We start from the raw sequence: 20,615 nt of genomic DNA on the forward strand, positions 1-20,615 counted from the left end.
GTTGTTTAGTTTACTTTAATTCTACAATTGTTTAACGTTTGATGTTATTTCCCTATATAAATCAACTTAATTCTAAAATAGCTAAACAAAACTCGTTAATTGATCCATAAAGACAATACTCAGCTCTTAGAAGCTGTTTTACGATACTCGACTCGTTAATTGATCAACATGGATATTCTAATTGATTACAAATTCAACTGTTTTATATTGGATTGTCAAGCTAAAGGAAATCAAACTTGGATACCATCACTGGATACAAGATGGATATGACTACTACATCTTACTATGACCTCTTGAGGAACCATCTTCAACTATGAAAACCGAATTCTTTAGGCAAACAAGGTAAAAGGCTTTAAAGCACAATTGGCTTCACTTACTAACACTATTTAAATTAGCTGCAAGAAATTAATCACAATCAAGTTCATCATCCATTGCTTCCAAGTAGCTATGGCATCCATGATTCGACAAGAATGTAACGTGTTAAACATAGAAACAACTAGTTATGTGAATAGAGAACATATCAAGACCATCAACAAATTCTCACTAATTACCATCTTAATCTAAGAAATCGTGAAAATTTTTTCTATGCTAACATCAATAATACTTTTCAGGCATCGTTTGATTTAATATGACAGGCTCAAATATAGAAAACAAACCTTCCCTGAAGGGTTTGATGGTGGATCTTATTATGGTAATTAAAGAAAAAATTATCAATTTGGAGAATTCAGTCTACACTATAATCTCCAAGATATGAAGTCATTATAAATCAATTCAAAGTTTAAAGATGCAAATGAGGCAACTTGCCAATTCCTTTCGCAATGTACAAAAAACTAAGTTTCCAAGTTATCCCTAAGAAGAATCCTAGAGAGGAGTGCAATGTCATAACTCTTAGAAGTGACAAACGTTTGAGCAAACATTTCGAGGATGACGAGAATGAGAAAAATCAAGAGGAAGGTGAATCCACCATTACCAATGAGCGTAATGAACAACTTGGATCTTAAGAAAAGGTGGACAAGCAATAATTAAATATAGAAAGTACTTCTAACGCTTCATCTTTTGTTCCTAATTTTGGGTTTTTATGTTCTAAAACTCATGGATAGTAAATGTAAATAATTGGTTGTTATCAATAAAGTGTGATCGATGTTGTTTCAATCAGAGTTATTGTTTATCTTATATTAGTTTTGCATTAATAACCTAAATCCAATAAACTCACATCAATCCTATGTTGTCTTATGAGTCTTGAACAATATGTGGAGACATACGAGGATAAATGTTTAAGATACAATCTAAAAGGTTTATAGTATGAAGAGAAGGTTTGGTATCTTATTCTAGTGACACAATCAATATGACCCACTTTATATTTGATACAAACACATTAATCCAACGTATTCATGTAGATGACATGCGAGTGGAGGTATCCTATGTAATGAGTTTTCATGAAATCAAACTACAAAATAGTAATCGATAGATGTATCTTCGTTAACTAGGTGTGTTTCTATTTCAATAGGATGATCTAAGCAATTTAGTCTTAATCTTGAGTATATTATGAATTGTTGTTCACGAGGGATTTTCATTTGATTTGCATAGGTGAGCTTGCCCAGTTCATCTATTCGGCATGAATTGCTGTTCAAGAAGTCTTTAGTGATTATACGTTGTTGGAAATATATTCTGACTAGTGGTAAGTTTTTCAGTATATACTTTTGAGAACTAATGGGTGATGATACAATATACTGAACATAAGAGATCAAACAACTACTCAAGGATGCATGAAGCTAGGATTGCATGTGAATATTGATTAAGGGGGAGTGATCCTACTAATGTTATGATAATTGCTATTGCACAATATATTTTTTATTGTTGAGTCAGTCTATGGTCAGCACTATGAGCTATGTGTAGAGTGTTGTACCCTAAGTTATAACATTGTAATGATCACTTAACTGCACGAACAATATAATATCTTATCATGGATTTAAGATCCCCCACATGTAGATGTTGTGTCATCGAACTCGGTTACTAAAGCTTTATTGTGTTTGATTCCTCCTTTACTTGTTTCTCTGGTTGTTTCTTAGTTATTAACTCACAGTACAACATATGGTACAACTATAACTAAGTGGGTACTTTCTCATAATTAGTTAAATATTCTTTCATCCCACGCCTGCTATATGAGTTCACAATTTATTGCATCTTATCACTATTGTTGAAATTTATGTCCTAAAACTCGTAGTTTGTAATCATATTCTATTCAATAAAGTCGTTATTGAGAAATTGAATACTATAATCTTAAATCCAATAAACTAAGTTCCCAAGGCTATTTTGAGTAAACTTAAACTTTATGTAGAGACATAAATAGGGATTAAATTCGAGTAAATAACTTAAATAGTCTAAAGTATATAAATAAAGGTTGGGCGCCTTATTCAGAGATACTATGGATGCGGCCCGCTTTGTAGTTAATACAAACAATGTAATCCTGAATCGTTTATGTAGAGACATAAAAGTGGGGGCATCCTATGTAAAAGGTTTACATAAGACATAACCATGAAATAGTCACTTTTACGTTATAACGTCGTTTACTGTTTAAAATTAACTATCTCAATTATTGATGACCTAGGTAACTTAATCTTAATCCTGAGCTAACTGTAAACTCCTGTCACATGAGATTATCCTTAGATCTATAAAGGTGAGGGCAACTCATTAGCGTTGGCCCAATAAGCCTCCCATTTCTGAAGTAAGATTCGATGGATAGTTGGGAACATAAGGTGCAAGACGGAATTCACTTTTACCCGCTTTAAGGGTTAGTAGATAGGTTGTTCCCTTAAAGACTGAATCCAAGTCTTGAATAAAGGGGCCCCACCCTTTCATTGGCCCAAGAGGGATTCAGTTTATAGGTTGGACCTTAAACTAATTGTTCAATAGTGGATCAGTGAGACTTGTCGCCTCGGGGGTAAAACGGTATTTTTGACCCAGCTGAGGTTACAAAAAACTTGTGAAAGATTAACTTACTAATTATTGTTATATCAGATGGACAGAAATATATTTATAGTGAGGGGAGTGCAACTACGAGACTTTTGTGGAATAACTCGTTAGTTAACGAATGTTGATTAGCTCGACCTAAAAGGGTTTAGCCAGTTCATCTCAGATCATTGGAGCCCAAGATCTATAGCTCATACGAAATTAATTTAGAACAAAATGTTGGAATAATTCAAATTATTCGAATTAGGTAAAGAAGAGAATCTGACAAGTATATATGATTTAGTCATCGGTTATAGCTTTAATTATGTAAGAGCTTTATGCTTAAATGTGATTTATATATTTAAAATATGAATAGATATTCATATTTGGAAGCTCAGAATTAATGGAAGTAGTTAAAGTTGTAAAAAGTCTAAATGTTGCCTTATGACAAAAGTCAAACTTTGACTGACTTTATATTTAAATATGATTTGAATTTTAGAAAAATGAATACAGATTCATACTCGGGAGATTAGAATTAGTCAAGACGGATAAAATGGTAAAAAAGTCAAAATGTTGACTTTTGACTTTAAAAAGTCAAAGTTTGACTTTGACTAAAATGGTCAAATGACCATTTTGCCTCTTGACCAAAGTTAGTTGGAAAATCCAACATTTGTTGGATAATTTTACTAACTCTTAGTGGGCTATGTGAAAGCTCATGGTGATGACACCAAGCCCACGAAGAGAAATTGGAATGGTGAAAAATTAGGTGTTGAAATTTTATGAAGAAATTACATGCAATTTTGCATGTAATTTGCTTATAAATAGTTTATTTTTCAAATTAAAAAATGACATTTTTTGTTTTTTTTTTTTAATTTGAGAAATTGTTTTTAGATCTCAACCCTTCAAATTCCATCTCTTTTCTCTTTTTTCCTTCATTGAACGGGTCCCACAACCCAGTTCCAAATCTGAAGATTAGCGGGTCAACTCTAGTAGAGGTCTGGAATCGTGTTCGTGAGGAGGTTTTAAAGTATTGGGAAGCTACAAAGGCAAGTTTTTCATTCATCCCTAATTTAATATAATTATGGTTCTTTTAATGCTTGTTAATTATCAATATTAGCTTAGTTGTAATTAGAGTAAATATTCGACCCTATTTCTCCTACGATTGTATGCTTTCTATGAACCATGTCACTCTTGCATCGCCAATTGCACCTTAATGTATATAGTCAGGAAAAAGATACTGCAAATACTTATATTGTATAGAGTATACTGCATAGCGTTAGTTGCGCAATAAATTTATTTAGAACACCAATTCCCTGAGTTCAACTCCAGACTTACTACGAAAGCTCCTTTCGCTTACACTTGGGGGATAGAGAGGAAGACTTATACTACATGCATACATTATCAATCAGCAATGTGTAGATAGGACATCAATCTTTTATTGCATTATCATGTCTTAGCCGGCTATTAAGTCGCTTAATTAGAGCCTAGCATGACATATCTTTGAAGCATTCTTAATATTAAAAATGCACAGAAAGCATCGTCCTCTTTGCACTCTATTGTTTGCAATCATCTGCCACTAAACTTCATTATCCTTCGTGCTGAGTGCGCGTCTCTCACGTCGCAAGGCTCCATCCACCACATAACTTCGTTCTCCATCATGTGCAGCCACCGTTCAAAGGTCCAAGTTAAGTCCCTTGCTGTTAGAGCTAATATCCCCATCCTTGCAAGCCATGTGCCTCTCTAGTTTCGCAAGCTAATCTCCCTAACCCGAGCCATGCAATCTCTTCTCACAAAGCCATGCGCATTTTTCGTTCAGTCAAGCCAAGTCGCACCCAAATCATCTTCTTCCAGCTAGGCTCCTTTTCTAACTAAGCCAAGACCCTCATGCCCCTCTTTTAAGCCATTTGAGCCATTTTTTTTTGTTTTGTTTTTTTTTTTTTGTGAGTATTTGAATTAGTTTTAGATATGCCTATCAAATATTAATTTTTGGTCCAAGTAAATTAACTTTTGGATTAAGTTGAATTATTCTCTTAAAATTAGATTGTTTTTCTTAAAAAGTCATTGGCAAAATTGAGTAAGGATTAATCTGTGGAATTTTTTCCATTAAAAGTTGATTTAGTTTCAACCTCAGCTTTGGGTAAATTTGGAAGCCTAAGTAAATAATTGGATGATTATGGTTGGCAAAATTATTCATTTAATTTTTTATGTTTAGGATTGGTTTATTTGGGTTTTGACTGTTAACAAAGGATTTTAGCTAATCTCAAGGTAAGAGATTCCACTAATTGTCCTCGAATGAATATAAATCTAATTAAGAGCTAACACGTACTTACTATTACTGTTATGTAGTGAGGCAGTTAAGATGCATAATGTGATATTATAGTTGATGACTGACATATTTATGATGCATGATGTATTAATCAAATGATTAACAACTTATTAATTGATATTTCATGCCATGCTTATGATGTTTATATTGTTGCTAAAGCTATGTACATTAGGATTATACCTACATGTACGGTGTCCCTTGGAATCACTACTTTTTACTGATTTATGATTGTGTGCATTCAACGAGGCCATGAGTCTGTCTTTCCATGTTTTCTAGTGGTCCAAAGGAATCAATTACAGTCCGATATCATGTGTGTTGCTTCAAGATTACTAACTAATGAAAGATTTCCAACAGGATCACTAGATTGCATCTGTTCTATTATTTACACAATAGTTTTGGGTGCCTCTTAATAGGATCCTAATAGGAAGTTAATAGACACTTAGCGAGACTAGTAATGGGTCCCTTACTAAGTAAATGTCTATACTCACTCTTTTCTATGTTTAATATTTCAAGCAAAAGTAGAGGTAGAGCAAAGCTGGCAAACGACAAGAAGGGTGCATGACTTGCAATAGAAAAATTACATTTTCTTTCACTTTTCCTATTTACAGTATTTTGACTTTAATTATTCTATTGAAATTTATTGCAACTCATTAATTATTTTAGGTTATTTTCTTTAAAATTTAGATAGGGTTCGAACTAGGATTATGTTTATATAACATTTTTTTTATTTTGCCAAATAATGATTTATGAACGAGTGCTTGAATTTATTTATTAAAGATTTAGTTTTCCTCTTTTTCTTTCAAATAAAAAATTGTTATTTATTTTAAAGTAATGACCTCAGCTTAGTATAAGAGTAGGATCGTTACACTATGTCAAGATGATCGTTTATCATCATAAACACAATCGTTTAATTTATATTATTTCACTACACAGTTGTCTATCCTTGTATTGTGTTCATTGTTGTCACTTTTTTCATTTTATTCTTTTATTTAGTGATAGATGTATATCTATGTTTATCTATTTCTTTCTATTACTGTGTTGAATACTTGTATTTTCTTTTTACAGAATACAATGTCTATTCGTATAATTGTTTTTTTTTTTATGGAGGTCAATGGAATGGATGCAATGTCCATGAGAAATACTCAATTGTTGGAATTAATTTTGGTAAATGTCTGAATCAACTTTAATTTTTTGGTTGGCTTAATATACGAAGAGATTAAATTGGATGAGTTGGTAGCTTTATATGTTTTACTAATTGGTTTTGTTAATAGCAACATTCAAACTGTGGTGCCAATAAAAAAAGACAATAATATTGGTAGCTATTTAGCTTTTGCTAAAGATGCAACTAGTAGACATCCATTACTTGCTCGTGTAAGTGTTAATTCTTTGGAAAGATCTTCTTTTAGTAATATCCAAGACAATGTTGAGATGTCATTGAATATAGGTTCTTCTTCTTCTATTTCAAATGATGAAGTTATAAGAGAGATTTCTTATCATGGTAATTTGAAGGAAAAAATTTATTTGAAAGTAAAGAAGTTCGTTCAAAGTGTTTTTTTGTATAATACCAGCGAAGAACAACTTTCAGTGTAGAACTGTAATATTAAATTTGAGGTCTCTTGAATTTAGATGTTTGCAAGAATGGTGCAAATCTTATGTTAGAGCATCTCATTATAAGAATATCGAGTTTTGGATGCTATGAAAATACATTTTTTACCGTGACTGTTCACTCAATACTACCCAAAGTTTTCACAGGCATGCTTCTTCAACAGTAATTAACAGTTTGCTTGATAGATGATTTTAGGTTCATGCAGGCTATTCCATTCCAAAAGAATCCATAAAGCTCGTACAAATCTTGAACTTAATATAAATTATCAAAAAAATTGAAGGACAAAAGAACATATAGGAAAGATATTCAAATTAAGGTGACATAGTTGAATCGTACACGTTGATTCTATGTTTTGATAAATTGGTTGAAACTAACCCAAGTATGATAAGCTTTCTATACTAATTTACATTCATTTCCAGATAGGTAGGGATAGACAAATGTCACAATCTATCTTAGATAGACCAATATTAACATTTATCACAATCTATCTATTCTCTTTTGTAGGTGCTAATAAAAGTGTTTTGTATTTTTTATAGATACATGCACTACTTTAGTGTAACGCCCCGAATTTTCAAGGTAAACTTTTATCGTTTTGTGTAAATTTTTCGAAAATTTAAAATTTTGGAGTAATTTCTCAGTTTCCTTCGAAGAGGGTAGAAAAAGAGATTTAGGGTTATGAATTTCTTTAAATTAATATTTTGTAAATTAATATAATAATAATATAATATTAATTATATTATTATTATTACTATTTATTATAATTATTATAATTTAACATTAATATTATTATTATTATTTAATAATAATATTATTATTATTATTATTATTATTTAAAATTATTATTATTTTATATATATATATATATAATAATATTTTTAAAAAAAAAAAAACCCTAACCGCGATCGCGACTGCACCCCCCTCCCCCTAGCACTTCGTCTTCTTCTTCCTCATCCTCACGTCGCCGCCGCCTCGCACCCATTCCTCATCCGTCACGCACACCTCTGCCTCCATCCGCGTCTCCTCGTCTTCTTTCCGTCGAGTCGCGTCTCACATCGAAGCTTCACCTACAATCGACGCCGTCGGCTGATTCTTGTCGTTGAGCCCTCGCGACAACCGAGCTTCTTACCGCTCCTCCCTTCGACACCGGATCTGTCTCTAACTCCAATCGCCGTCCTCGGCGCTTCTTTCTCCTCATCTCGTGTTCCCGACGCAGACAGAACACCGAGGGGAGCTGCTCTCTTCCGCCATCGTTGTCGGGTGGAGAAAGGATTTGAACCCGAGCCGCGAATTGAAGCCGACCCGAGAACCCGCTTCCAGTCTAGCCGCGATTCAAGCTGCAAATCCGAGTTGAGCCGAAGACTGAGCCGAGCCGCGAGCCGAGTCAAGCCGAAGACCGAGCCGAGCCGCGAGCAGAGTCAAGTCGCGAGCCGAGAGTCGAGTCAAGCCGCGAGCCGAGCCGCGAGCCGAGCCGAGGGTGAGCCAAGCCGAGCTGAGCCACCTAAATTAGAGAAATTCCTTTGGTTAAAGTCTTATGGCGGAATCACCGGGTGGAAGAAGCTACATGGGAGCGAGAAGATGACATGAGGTCCCGTTATCCCGAACTATTCGAGGAATAAAACTTTCGAGGACGAAAGTTCCCTAAGGAGGGAAGAATGTAACGCCCCGAATTTTCGAGGTAAACTTTTATCGTTTTGTGTAAATTTTTCGAAAATTTAAAATTTTGGAGTAATTTCTCAGTTTCCTTCGAAGAGAGTAGAAAAAGAGATTTAGGGTTATGAATTTCTTTAAATTAATATTTTATAAATTAATATAATAATAATATAATATTAATTATATTATTATTATTACTATTTATTATAATTATTATAATTTAACATTAATATTATTATTATTATTATTATTTACTATTATTATTATTATTATTTACTATTATTATTATTATTATTATTATTATTATTATTATTATTTAATATTATTATTATTTGATATATATATATATATATAATAATATTTTTTTAAAAAAAACCCTAACCGCGCGCGACGACTGCACCCCCCCTCCCCCGAGCGCTTCGTCTTCTTCTTCCTCATCCTCACGTCGCCGTCGCCTCGCACCCATTCCTCTTCCGTCACGCATGCCTCTGCCTCCGTCCGCGTCTCCTCGTCTTCTTTACGTCGAGTCGCGTCTCACATCGAAGCTTCACCTACAATCGACGCCGTCAGCTGATTCTTGTCGTTGAGCCCTCGCGACAACCGAGCTTCTTACCGCTCCTCCCTTCGACACCGGATCTGTCTCTAACTCCAATCGCCGCCCCCGGTGCTTCTTTCTCCTCATCTCGTATTCCCGATGCAGACAGAACACCGAGGGGAGCTGCTCTCTTCCGCCGTCGTTGTCGGGTGGAGAAAGGATTTGAACCCGAGCCGTGAATTGAAGCCGACCCGAGAACCCGCTTCCAGTCCGACCCGCGATTCAAGCCGCAAATTCGAGTTGAGCCGAGCCGCGAGCCGAATCAAGCCGCGAGTCGAGCCGCGAGCCGAGTCAAGCCGATTTGAGCCGTGAGCCGCAAGCCGCGAGCCGAGGGTGAGCCGAGCCGAGCCACCTAAGCCATATTTTTCTCCCTCCACTTAGGGTCACGGTGAGTCTTCGGTAAGGATCATTTTAGTAATTTACCCAATGTTGTCATGACCGTTTCGAGTTTGAATATTGGAGTAAGACTGGGTCCTATCTTTCGTTCCTTAAAGGTAATAGGGGTTTGACGCTGAAGTTCTTGGGTCGCACGGCAAGTTCATTTGGGAATAGCTCCCTTTACTTGGGTAAGCCGACGTTGTTGTTTCGAATGATTTAAAAATGTGACTTTTACTGGTGTCATCGTTTAAACCCTTGTGTTTTCTTTAGGTGGATTTGTTGAGCGTGGACTCGATCGAGGGGCATAACCAAGTATCAGGTAAGGGTTTTCCTACTACTGGACCTCGGATCGAGACTGGAAACGTAGTAATCCACAGGGGATTTCACGTTAGTAACTGTACTGAATAAATTGATGTATGTTTGACTTTTAAGTATCGTTGCTATGCTCTTGTCTGATGTAAAGGTAACGTGACCGCTAGTTGTAGCTTGTGTACCACCGGGTGTAAGGAGTTGTTTACGGATAGACACCGATGCCCGGATGTTTGGTATATTGTAGTTATGTTAATGGGCTACGTTGTGGACTGGAATTGTATGTCGATGGACTTTAAAGTCTTACGGTTAGGTATGTGGTAGTCTATTGTCTGGATATTGATCATGGAGTTTTGTCGTGGAAGGACTGTGAGTCCGATTCAGATTGACTAGTTGACTGGGTCTAGGGATATCACAATGGTGTGTGAATTGGAAACGCATATAGCAACAAAGGATGTAGTTGTTTAAACCTATACTATCTGACTGGCGAAGCCTATGGCGAAATTGTAATATGAATGTTGTTGGAGTATGACTGTTGTAGACGGTTTAGTATGGACTGAGGGGTAACGGTTAGCTTCATCTATGGGGTAGTGTACCTTACAGATAGGTGTATCCTTCGGGATCACTAGACTGATACGTGCATCCTTCGGGATCACTAGACTGATATGTGCATCCTTCGGGATCACTAGACTAATATGTGCATCCCTCGGGATCACTAGACTGATAGATGTATCCTTCGAGATCACTAGACTGATACGTGCATCCTTCGAGATCACGGGACTGATGTGTGCGTTCTACGGAACCACTAGACTGTTTACGTAGGGTACCTCTGAATAGGAAGTTAACTGTTGTTCCTTGACGGGCCTAGTAGTGGGTCCCTTACTGGGTATATTTTATACTCACCCTTTCTCTTCTTTAACTTTTCAGGTAAGGGTACAGCGAGGGGCAGACCGACGAGAGGCAGGAAGGATGCGTGAAGGCCATATGGACGCGTCTGGTTTTCTTTATGCTTCCGCTGGTATATTTTGTTAGGATATTTGGTTTTGTGATTTGAGTTTGATGACTTAAGTATTGTATTTGAAACTCTCGTGACTGTGATTTAAAATAAGGCTCGTAACTGCTTTTGTAATATTTCCAACGTTTTTTTGTGAATCGTAACCGCTCCGTTATGATTTTTTTTATGTTTTGTGGTCGAGTCTTAGTACTAAGTAGTGACCTCAGCTTAGTCTGGAAAGTTGGGTCGTTACATTTAGAGATGTACGATAGTGGTCATTTCAAGTTTTGCTTTATGACTTTTTGTGCATCAATTGAGGTGTGGAGATATTGTAGACCTTACCATTTCTATTGACGGTAGGTCTTTTAAGTGTAAGTTTGGTGGTATTCTATTAACAGCCTCATCACAAGATGGTAACAATCAAATCTTCCCTCTTTCATTTGCTATTGTAGGTTATGAAAATGATGCATCATGGACATAGTTTTTTAAAAAGATAGAAGGTAGTTTTTCAAAGTGAGATAATTTAGTTAATGTTTCTGATAGTCCTCTTAGCATCCCTAAATGAGTTTTAAGAGTGTTTCCTAATGTTGAGTATGGTGTGTGCACGAAACATCTCTTAAGTAACTTGACATTCCATTTTAAGGATGCACTACTTGATAAATATTTCTTTAGTTATGCTTATGCCTACACCATTGATGAATTTGAGTACCACATGACATGTATGGAGTCAGTTTGTCCAAATATCAGAGATTATCTTAGTAATATTGGTTTTGAGAAGTGGTCTCGGACATATTCACGAAGATCAAGGTACATAAGGATGACATAAAATTGTGCAACAAGTGTAAACTCAATATTTAAAGATCTTAGAAAACTACATGTGGCTACCATGCTTGGTTCAATTAGAGATGGATTGTAGAAGTGGTTTTATGAATTACGTAAAGTTGCTTTTGCATTAAGAACTCATTTAACTTCTTGGGCTGAGAGAATGTTGCGTTTATAACACGAAGAGTCATGATGTTTATTGGTAAGAATATTCTTTTGATGTTTGTATCTCGGATAGGAACAAATAGATTGATAGATTGCTATTTGTGTCTATCTAATATAGACTGTGATAGAAATTTATATGTGGCTATCTTAGATAGACATAGATAGATTGTTATTTGTATCTATCTGATATAGACAGATTCAAATCTATTTGTGCCTCTCTCGATAGACACATATAGATTTCTATCTATGTCTACTCGAGATAGATCGATATAGAAATTTATGTATATTGCCTATTTATGCATATTTTCTCTTTTTTTAAAAAAAAATCTTTACTTGTCTTATCTATTAGGTTGATCCAATTAGCATCATTGAATACAAAGTAATGGATGGACATCAACAGTTCATTGTGAAGTTAAACATAAGATCTTGTAGCTATCGAGTATGGGATGTTGAGAATACTCCATATGTACTTGCTTTTGCAATTCTACGAATGCTTAGTTTAGATACATATGTATCTGAGTTTTATTAGAGAGAAATGATATCGCAACATACTGTGGTTGTGTTCAACTTGTTGGATCTCATTTGAATTGGAGAGCTAAAAAATGATGTAATGAAAACATTACCTCCAATCTTTAAATGTCAAGCTGGAAGACCTAGAAAACAAAAAATTCAATAATCTGTAAGCGAATTTAATTGTTCATCAAGATGTTCCAAATGTAATTGTAAAGGACACAATAGTACGCAGGACTTGCAATCAAAGTTTGAACAACTAATGGAAATATGTGGTTCTTTTTTCTTGCATTGTGATACATATATGTACAAATGTATGACATTAGAGTTGATGAATGACTACAAGATCATTTAAATTGAATAACAAGATCCTTTAGATTTAATTAGGAGATCATTTACATGTAATTACAAGATCCTGTAGAGTTAACTACACGATCGTATAAATTGCACTACAAGATCATTCAAGTTTGATAACACGATCATTTAGATTCAAGACCATGATCGTTTAGATTTAATTAGAAGATTTTTTTGTTTTAATTACAAGATCGCTTTGAATTAAATACGTGATAGTATATGATATATTACAAAATCATTTAGCTTTGTTAACACGATCGTTTACGGTATTTTTGCATGATCATTTAAATTTAGTAACATGATCGTTTAGATTTAGTTGTAGGATTGTTTAGTTTGTGATATTTATATGATCGTTTAGCATATACTTTGGAGAATTAAAACTTACGTTAAGAGTATTTAAACGATCATTTAAATTTGATAGACGATCACTAAAATAATATATGTGATCATTAGGTAATGTATGAGATCGTTTTGACTTATATACATGATCGTTTAATTTACATTTACATGATTGTTTTTTAAAATTATTCAAATAAATACAAACACTCAGTCAAAATGCAAGTACAGTTAAATAGAAAAAAATGTACAAGCATATCATAAATTAAACAAGCACATATTTTTATCAAAAGAATTTATTTTCCTAAAGCTCTGTTACACATATTGTTGTCTAAATAGTTTCTACATGGATTACTAAAAAACACAATATAATCATTCTTGATAAAAAGATAAATTTATTCCTTTAATTGGTTTTAAATAAGTTTAATTTATTTTTATTATATCCTCTCTAATCGTTTGTAGTATGCATAGTTGAAACACCATGAAGTTGAGGATGTGGGCAGATTTAGCTAAACTTGGAGGAAGTTGAGAAAAAAAACAACAAACAATGTCAAATAGTTGTTATCTCTAATGTTAAGATCACCTATTATTAAAGGAATTAATAATTATTTATCAAAGCGTCGTTGCTTTTATTTTTTAAAATAATAGATGAATGTAACAACTGATTAGTCTATGTTTAATTTTATATTTCATATTAATTAATATAATTTAATTTCCAAATATGATACAAAAATATACTAGTACTAGAAGAAATCTAGTCTTTAATGTCGGGTGAAAAAAATGAAAAATGGGCTTTAATGTCGTTTTTCAAAAGGCGGATGTTTAATGTCGGTTTTAAACCGACATTAAAGATAGAGCTTTAATGTCGGTTTAAAACCGACATTAAACACCCTGCTTTTTTAGAACTGACATTAAAGCCCATTTTTATTTTATTTTTATTTTTATTTTTTAATTTTGTAAAAATTCAACTTTCTCTCTCTTACTTTACTCTTTTCTCAAACCCTCCCCTACACTATTTTTCATCTTTCTCAAATTTCTTTCACCCTTCTCAATCTCGATCACTTTCTTTCCTCTCTTCTTCGACAGCTGCTCAATCTTATCACTTTCCGATCGGCTCTACCACTTACTAGAACTACTTGACCACCGCAACCACCGGCACAGCCCATGTCGAACTTCCGTCTTCACTATCGCTTCTTTTCAGTTACTCTTTATCTTCTTCTCCTTTCATTTTCTCCCTCTTTCAGCCATTCGCAGTACGTTGATGATGAATCCGATCAAGATTCTCTGGTCTCTCACTTTCAACGTTACCTCAGAATCTAAACCGCACATCCAGATCCCGATTACGCCTCCGCCGTCGCCTTCCTCAGATCTCAAGCACAAGAAATCGGTCTCCATACGTAGGTACTCGAGTTCGGTCCAGGTAAGCCTCTTCTTCTTGTGACTTGGTATGGATCATTTTTCCATTCGGAATCTTAGAAACCGGGATTTCATCCCTGTCCGATGGAGATTGGGGGGTTCCCATGGAGCTGCGAAGTTCGTTCAGTCGAAGGAGTTCAAGGAGTTGAATGTAGGGTTTATGATGGATGAAGGACAAGCTTAATCGGGAGATGAGTTTAGGGTTTTTTACGCCGACAGATCGCCATGGTCGTTGATAATCAAGGCTAAAGGAACCCCTGGCCATGGATCTAGAATGTACGATAACAGCGCAATAGAGAATTTGATGAAGAGCGTGGAGATTATCAGTAGATTCAGAGAGAGCCAATTTGAAATAGTTAAAGTCGGTGAAGCTGCTAATTCAGAAGTCATCTCTGTGAATCCTGTTTTTATTAATGCCGGAATTCCTCATAGAGAATGTGGTTAGAAATCAACTATAGGTTTTACTGCAACATCTGAGTTTATAGCATTCAAGTGCAAGGATACTAAATTACTCAGTAAAATAAGTCTATTTTTTTTTATAAAAACTATTTAATGTGTTTGAATTTCAAACAACTATTGTGCTTCTTTAAAGAACTATCATTATTTTATGTTGTTCCATTGTTAGATAGTGGAGTTAACTAGAACTAACTTTTCATTCTTTTGTCAGACAAGGCATATCTGCTGTGGACTTCGACAACAAGGTGAATTATTAGATCGCTACCTTCAGATTTTGTCTTACATCCTTAATATTCTTACTGTCTATTCTTTGGTTTTTCCCAAAACGCTTCTACGGAAATCAATTCCAGGGAATATACTTGGTTTCAGCAACAAAAACAGGTTGTCTAACAGTACACGACTTTGAGAGTCTTTATTTGCAGACTAATGAAACAGGTGACTATTGTACTTCATGTTCTGTTCTTCAGTTAGTTTGTCTACGTTTCTTTTCTTTTTGTTCTATGCTTCATAGGAAAAACAGTATGCATGTTTTTACACAGTACATATATATCTCTGAACAGAGAACATTTGAGTATTTTGATTGCTAAAGTACCTTCCTTCTACTAGTAGGCTTGAGTGAAGATGAGAACAAACAATTACTGCACCTTTCCCTAAATGAACAGCTCGACTTTGTACGGTGGAATCCTGCCAACCAAGATGAGGTTCTTGCTCAATTCATTTCCTTGTAATTATGTGAATACAATTTTTACTCAATACATGGCTATGGTAGTTCAATGAATATTCTAAATATTGGTTGTTATTCTAATGCCAAGATCAATTTCCTAGTTGTTTCCTTGCTTGATGTAATTACAAAAGGATTTGTGTGAAGCAATCTAGTTTGATGTTGTGAACTATTAAAGATCACAAAAGAATTATATATTCTGAATTCTAAAATATAAAACTTACCTATAAAGTTTCGAGCATCTTGTATGGTTTCTTTTTTTTTTTTTTTTTTTTTTTTGCAACTTAGGGCCTGCTGCAGTATGGACAATGACTTACTTGTAATGTGTTGGAGTCATATGCTAATGTAAACATTCCTATAATGTGAGGTATCTTTTATTTAACTGTGTTGTAATGCAACTTCATTGTTTCTACTTTGAACCCCATGAATGTGCATATTGTTTATGCTAAAGCTGATGTTGAATCATGTATTTATTACTGGATTCTTCCTATATTTTCTGTTTACTAACTTATGTTCTACTTAGGTGGTCTGTACATCCATGAAAAGTAAGGAACTATCATTATTTTATGTTGTTCCATTGTTAGCCGAGCACATCTATGGAGGAACTCTGTTAGCCATGTGTTCCAATGTTTTTATATGTTTCTATGATTGGGCAGAGGGCAGACTGATCCGTCGTATTGATGTAAATGTGAAGGTTGGTACATTTTGCATTTGTTAGCTGGTTTTCCATTTCTTTTACAATATGGTTCTAATTCCTTTTATGATTAATTGACTATTTCCAGAACCTTTATTGGGCTGATAGTGGTGATTTGGTGGCAATAGCCAATGATACATCATTTTATATCCTGAAGTACAATGTAAGAATACTTGTTATGCCGTTAAGAAGTCGATGAAGTTCAATTGTTTTCCTTACACAATATGGATCTGAATCTTGCTTCTCACTGCATCATTGTTTTGATGTATTTCTATATGTACGGATTGATGCATTGCCTTAAAAGTCGTTTCTCAGCTAACATAAGTGAATATTGCAGCGTGATGCAGTCTCTTCCTATTTAGATAGTGGAAGGCCTGTTGATGAACAAGGGGTTGAAGATGCATTTGAGCTCCTGCATGAAGTGAATGAACGGGCAAGGACTGGCCTTTGGGTTGGGGATTGCTTCATTTACAACAATTCTTCCTGGAGACTGAACTAATGTGTTGGTGGCGAGGTACTGTGAATGATCAGCATTTGGTTGTTTACTTTTGTCAACTTACAGATATATTTAATGGCCAAAATCTAACTTGATAAATAACATCATAATTTCAGGTAACCACAATGTTCCATTTGGATCGACCCATGTATTTGCTTGGATATCTTGCCAGCCAAAGTCGGGTCTATTTGATAGACAAAGAGTTCAAGTATGGAAACTGTAGTCCTTTTCGTAGAGTCATGGAATCTTGATTCGATATGAGCTGTGTTCAGAAGTTTGATGGTATTTATTGTGATGCAATGTCGTTGGATACACATTGAAGTGTTAAGACCCTTGTAATGCGTGGGGACTATGAAAGAGCCAACGAAATCTTACCTTTAATTCCCAAGGAGCATCGTAACAGGTAATAGTCCAAAGAGTTTAAAGTTTTTCATTGAAGTGTTGAGAATATTTTGCTGTTCAATAATATTTGCTTTCTAGCCTAGCTTGTACATGATAAGCTAGGATTGTTTGGATATGAAGGTACTGCCCCATTATTTGTTTCCATGGTAAAAGTTTCTGTTGCACTTTCTGTTGAATCTAGAGCTGCACAAGACAGGTAAAAGTTTGTTTTCTTCTGTTTAGGGTTGCATTTGTTTTTCACATCATTATGTGCACCTGCCAACGGAAGTGCACAAATACATGTGCAAAACAAAACAGCAAATTTATAATTCATTCGAAGTTTTGGATTACAAGGTTTTTCTGTTTTGGTGCCCCTATATAATTTGCTGATACCTGACTTCTACTATAAATATAATAAATGGTCTCTTTTTTCTTTGGATGTGTTTTTCAAGGGAGTTTATCTTACCATGTTTCTCAATTTGTTTTTTAGGAAGACTTGAATGAACAAGTTACAATATTATCTTGGTAAGACTGTTATGTGGTTGCACTTGGTTTAGAAATTTTTTTTGGTGGTGTTGTTTCAAATACTGTTTAACAATTTAGAAAAGCGGGAAGTTTAATTATGTGAAGAAAAAATTGTTTTGGTAGTGACTTTATGTTTGGTTCTTTTGTTTGGCAATGAAAAGACTATTATGGTGGTGACTATTTCTCAAAATTTGACTTGGTTTTTGAAAAACATGAATAGAAAGTTAATAACAATTTGTTCATGGGAAGTTAACAAAATCTTGCCTTCGTTTGGAACTATCATATCATCCTCATTTTGATATTTTGATATTTCTACTAGCAACTTGGTCATAACATTGTTACTTATCAATTCAACCATCTTGATGTCTTTTACAGGGAGTTATCACTAAACAAATGACTGCAATAGAAGAAATGGTTGCAAGTGAGTAAAATTAGCCAGACCCTCATCTTTGTGACAAGATCTTGAAGTTAGTCATTTGTGAAGCGTTCTAGTTTGCTATTAGTTGCAGTTTTAGTTATTGCTCTCTCAATATATTCTTTTTCTTTCTTTTTTTTTCAAAGGATGATCAGTGTAATAATTAAGCTTCATAATTTCTGTGTTTGGATCCAAGTTGTATATAAATGTACACGTTATTAAGATTTCATTTTGTATATGTACAAGTAAAAGATTTCATTTTTAACTATTTGGTGTCATACAAAATGGACAATAATGCAAGGATTTAATAAAAATAAATTTGAAAAAACGACATTAAAGACATCGTTAATGTCGGTTTCAAAACGACATTAAAGACAACTTTAATGTCGGTTAAAAAAGTTAAAGACATCTTTAATGTCGGTGGAAAAACGACATTAAAGATGTATCATAAGCGACATTAAAGACATATTTAATGTCGGTTATCCACCGACATTAAAGGCCTTCAATAACACCTTCAAAGATGTCGGTTTATAACCGACATTGAAGGCCTTTAATGTCGGTTTATAACCGACATTAAAGATGTCTTTAATGTCGGTTATAAACCGACATTAAAGCCCAACCGACATTAAAGCCCTTTAATAACGCTCGCAAAGATGTCGGTCGCCAAGTGACATTAAAGGCCTTTAATGTCGGTTTTAAACCAACATTAAAGGCCAGATTTCTTGTAGCTACGATTTGTCCTTTAATAATAATATTTAAAATTATTTACCCGATGGATCTATGTTTAATTTAAATTTTATTTTAAATATTATAAAAATACGAAACTTAAAAAATAAAGAGGTTTTTTTCAAAAATTGAAAAATTCCACCAACTATTTACACTCCATAAAAGACAAAATTTATTGAAAATTTTTCATATATTCAAGGTTTGATCTTCCGTTTTTCTTTCTCCTTTCCATTGCAATTTTTCTATCGTCTTTCTTCTCCTCTTCTTTTTTTCCACTGCGATTTCTTTCCATCGTCTTTCTTCTTTTCCTTACGTGGTTTAGATTTGGGTAACCAAATTTTTTTTCTTTCTATTGTCTTTCTTCTTTTTCATTTTTTTTTTCTTTTGTTGCGATTTCTTTCCATCGTCATTCTTCTTTTCCTCCTCTTTTTTACGTTGTTTAGATTATGGTAACCAAATCTAAAGATGGTGTATAAAGAATCTTGAAAAAAATCGTTTAGATTGAAGTAGCAAAATCTAAACGATCGTGTACCAAAACAATTAAAAAAAAATCGTTTAGCCAAATCTAAACTAATGTGTATCAAATAATCTTGGAAAAATAAACGATCGTGTACTAAACAGATCTTGGAAAAATTCTTTTAGCCAAATCTAAACGATTATGTACCAAATTTTGAAAAAAAATTGTTTAGATTTGGAGCAAATCTAAACGATCGTGTAACCAAATTAAACGCTAAAATTGTAAAAATAAATCGTTTAGATTTGTCTATCCAAATCTAAACGACCAATCCAAATCTAAACGACCAAATTTAAACGATCGTCTACCAAACAATAGCCAAATCTAAACGATAACGTACCAAACATATTATGTGCGTTGTTGACGGCGTGGTTGACAGGACATTTTTGGTATTTTTCATTGTGGGTTTGTGGGCTGTTTTCGTTTTAATTTGAAATTGTTCTATAGGGTGTAAATGTTTTACCGATTTGTTATATTTTTTAAAAGACCCCAAATTTATTATACATGGTTTTTCTACGAAGTATAAATATTGGAGTTTTTAAAAAAATATATAACAAAGCGACAAAATATTTACACTATATAGAACAATTCGAAAACGAAAAAAGCTCCAAACTAACAATGGAAAATATAAAAAATGTCATAGTCAACACGCAATTAATTGGTCACTCACGCGTGTAATATATTTGGTACACGATCTTGTACCCAAGATCATCGTTTAGATTTAACTACCCAAATCTAAATGTTTTTTTTTTCAGATTCCTGGTAGATTTTGCTACACGATTATTTAGATTTGACTATACGATTGTTTAGATTTGGCTAACTCAAATCTAAATGATTCTTTTTTTTAAAAGATTTTCAGTACACAATCATTTACTCAAATATAAACAATTTTTTAAACAGATTCTTTGATACACAATCGTTTAGATTTACATAGCCTAATTTAAATGTTTTTTCTCTAGATTCTTTGATACACGATCTTTATGTTTGGCTACACGATCGTCTATATTTGAGTACCCAAATCTAAAAAAAAAATTAAGATTCTTTTGTACACGATCGTTTAAATTTGGCTACCCAAATCTATATAATTATCCCAACAATTGTTTTTTCAATATCTTTTGTATTCTTAGATTCGGTACACCAAATCTAAACCAATATCCAACGATTTTTGTTCAGATCATGTAACAATTAATATTTGGTGATTGATGATCGAATTGAAAACAATATAAAATGAAGAAAAATTGCAAAAGAAGAGAATAAAGACAATGAAAGACAAAGAA

The 20,615-nt window shown here is 34.0% G+C and overlaps 1 protein-coding gene and 1 long non-coding RNA gene across 2 annotated transcripts; both read left to right on the forward strand.

Annotated features, from left to right (window-relative positions):
• Window positions 1-15,064: 15,064 nt before the first annotated feature.
• Window positions 15,065-17,057, forward strand: LOC107991443 (coatomer subunit beta'-1-like). Its single transcript, XM_051079139.1, has 7 exons — window positions 15,065-15,111; window positions 15,217-15,301; window positions 15,476-15,567; window positions 16,111-16,281; window positions 16,370-16,444; window positions 16,619-16,795; window positions 16,894-17,057. Exons 4-6 carry the CDS (start codon window positions 16,126-16,128, stop codon window positions 16,778-16,780), a joined length of 393 nt encoding a protein of 130 aa, XP_050935096.1. The 5' UTR covers window positions 15,065-15,111; window positions 15,217-15,301; window positions 15,476-15,567; window positions 16,111-16,125; the 3' UTR covers window positions 16,781-16,795; window positions 16,894-17,057.
• Window positions 17,058-17,334: 277 nt separating this feature from the next.
• On the forward strand, window positions 17,335-18,320 carry LOC127143871 (uncharacterized). Its single transcript, XR_007815435.1, has 2 exons — window positions 17,335-17,375; window positions 18,059-18,320. It is a non-coding gene; the product is annotated as an uncharacterized LOC127143871 (long non-coding RNA).
• Window positions 18,321-20,615: the final 2,295 nt, after the last annotated feature.

This window comes from Cucumis melo, chromosome 11 (assembly GCF_025177605.1).
Source record: "Cucumis melo cultivar AY chromosome 11, USDA_Cmelo_AY_1.0, whole genome shotgun sequence".
NCBI lineage: Eukaryota > Viridiplantae > Streptophyta > Magnoliopsida > Cucurbitales > Cucurbitaceae > Cucumis > Cucumis melo.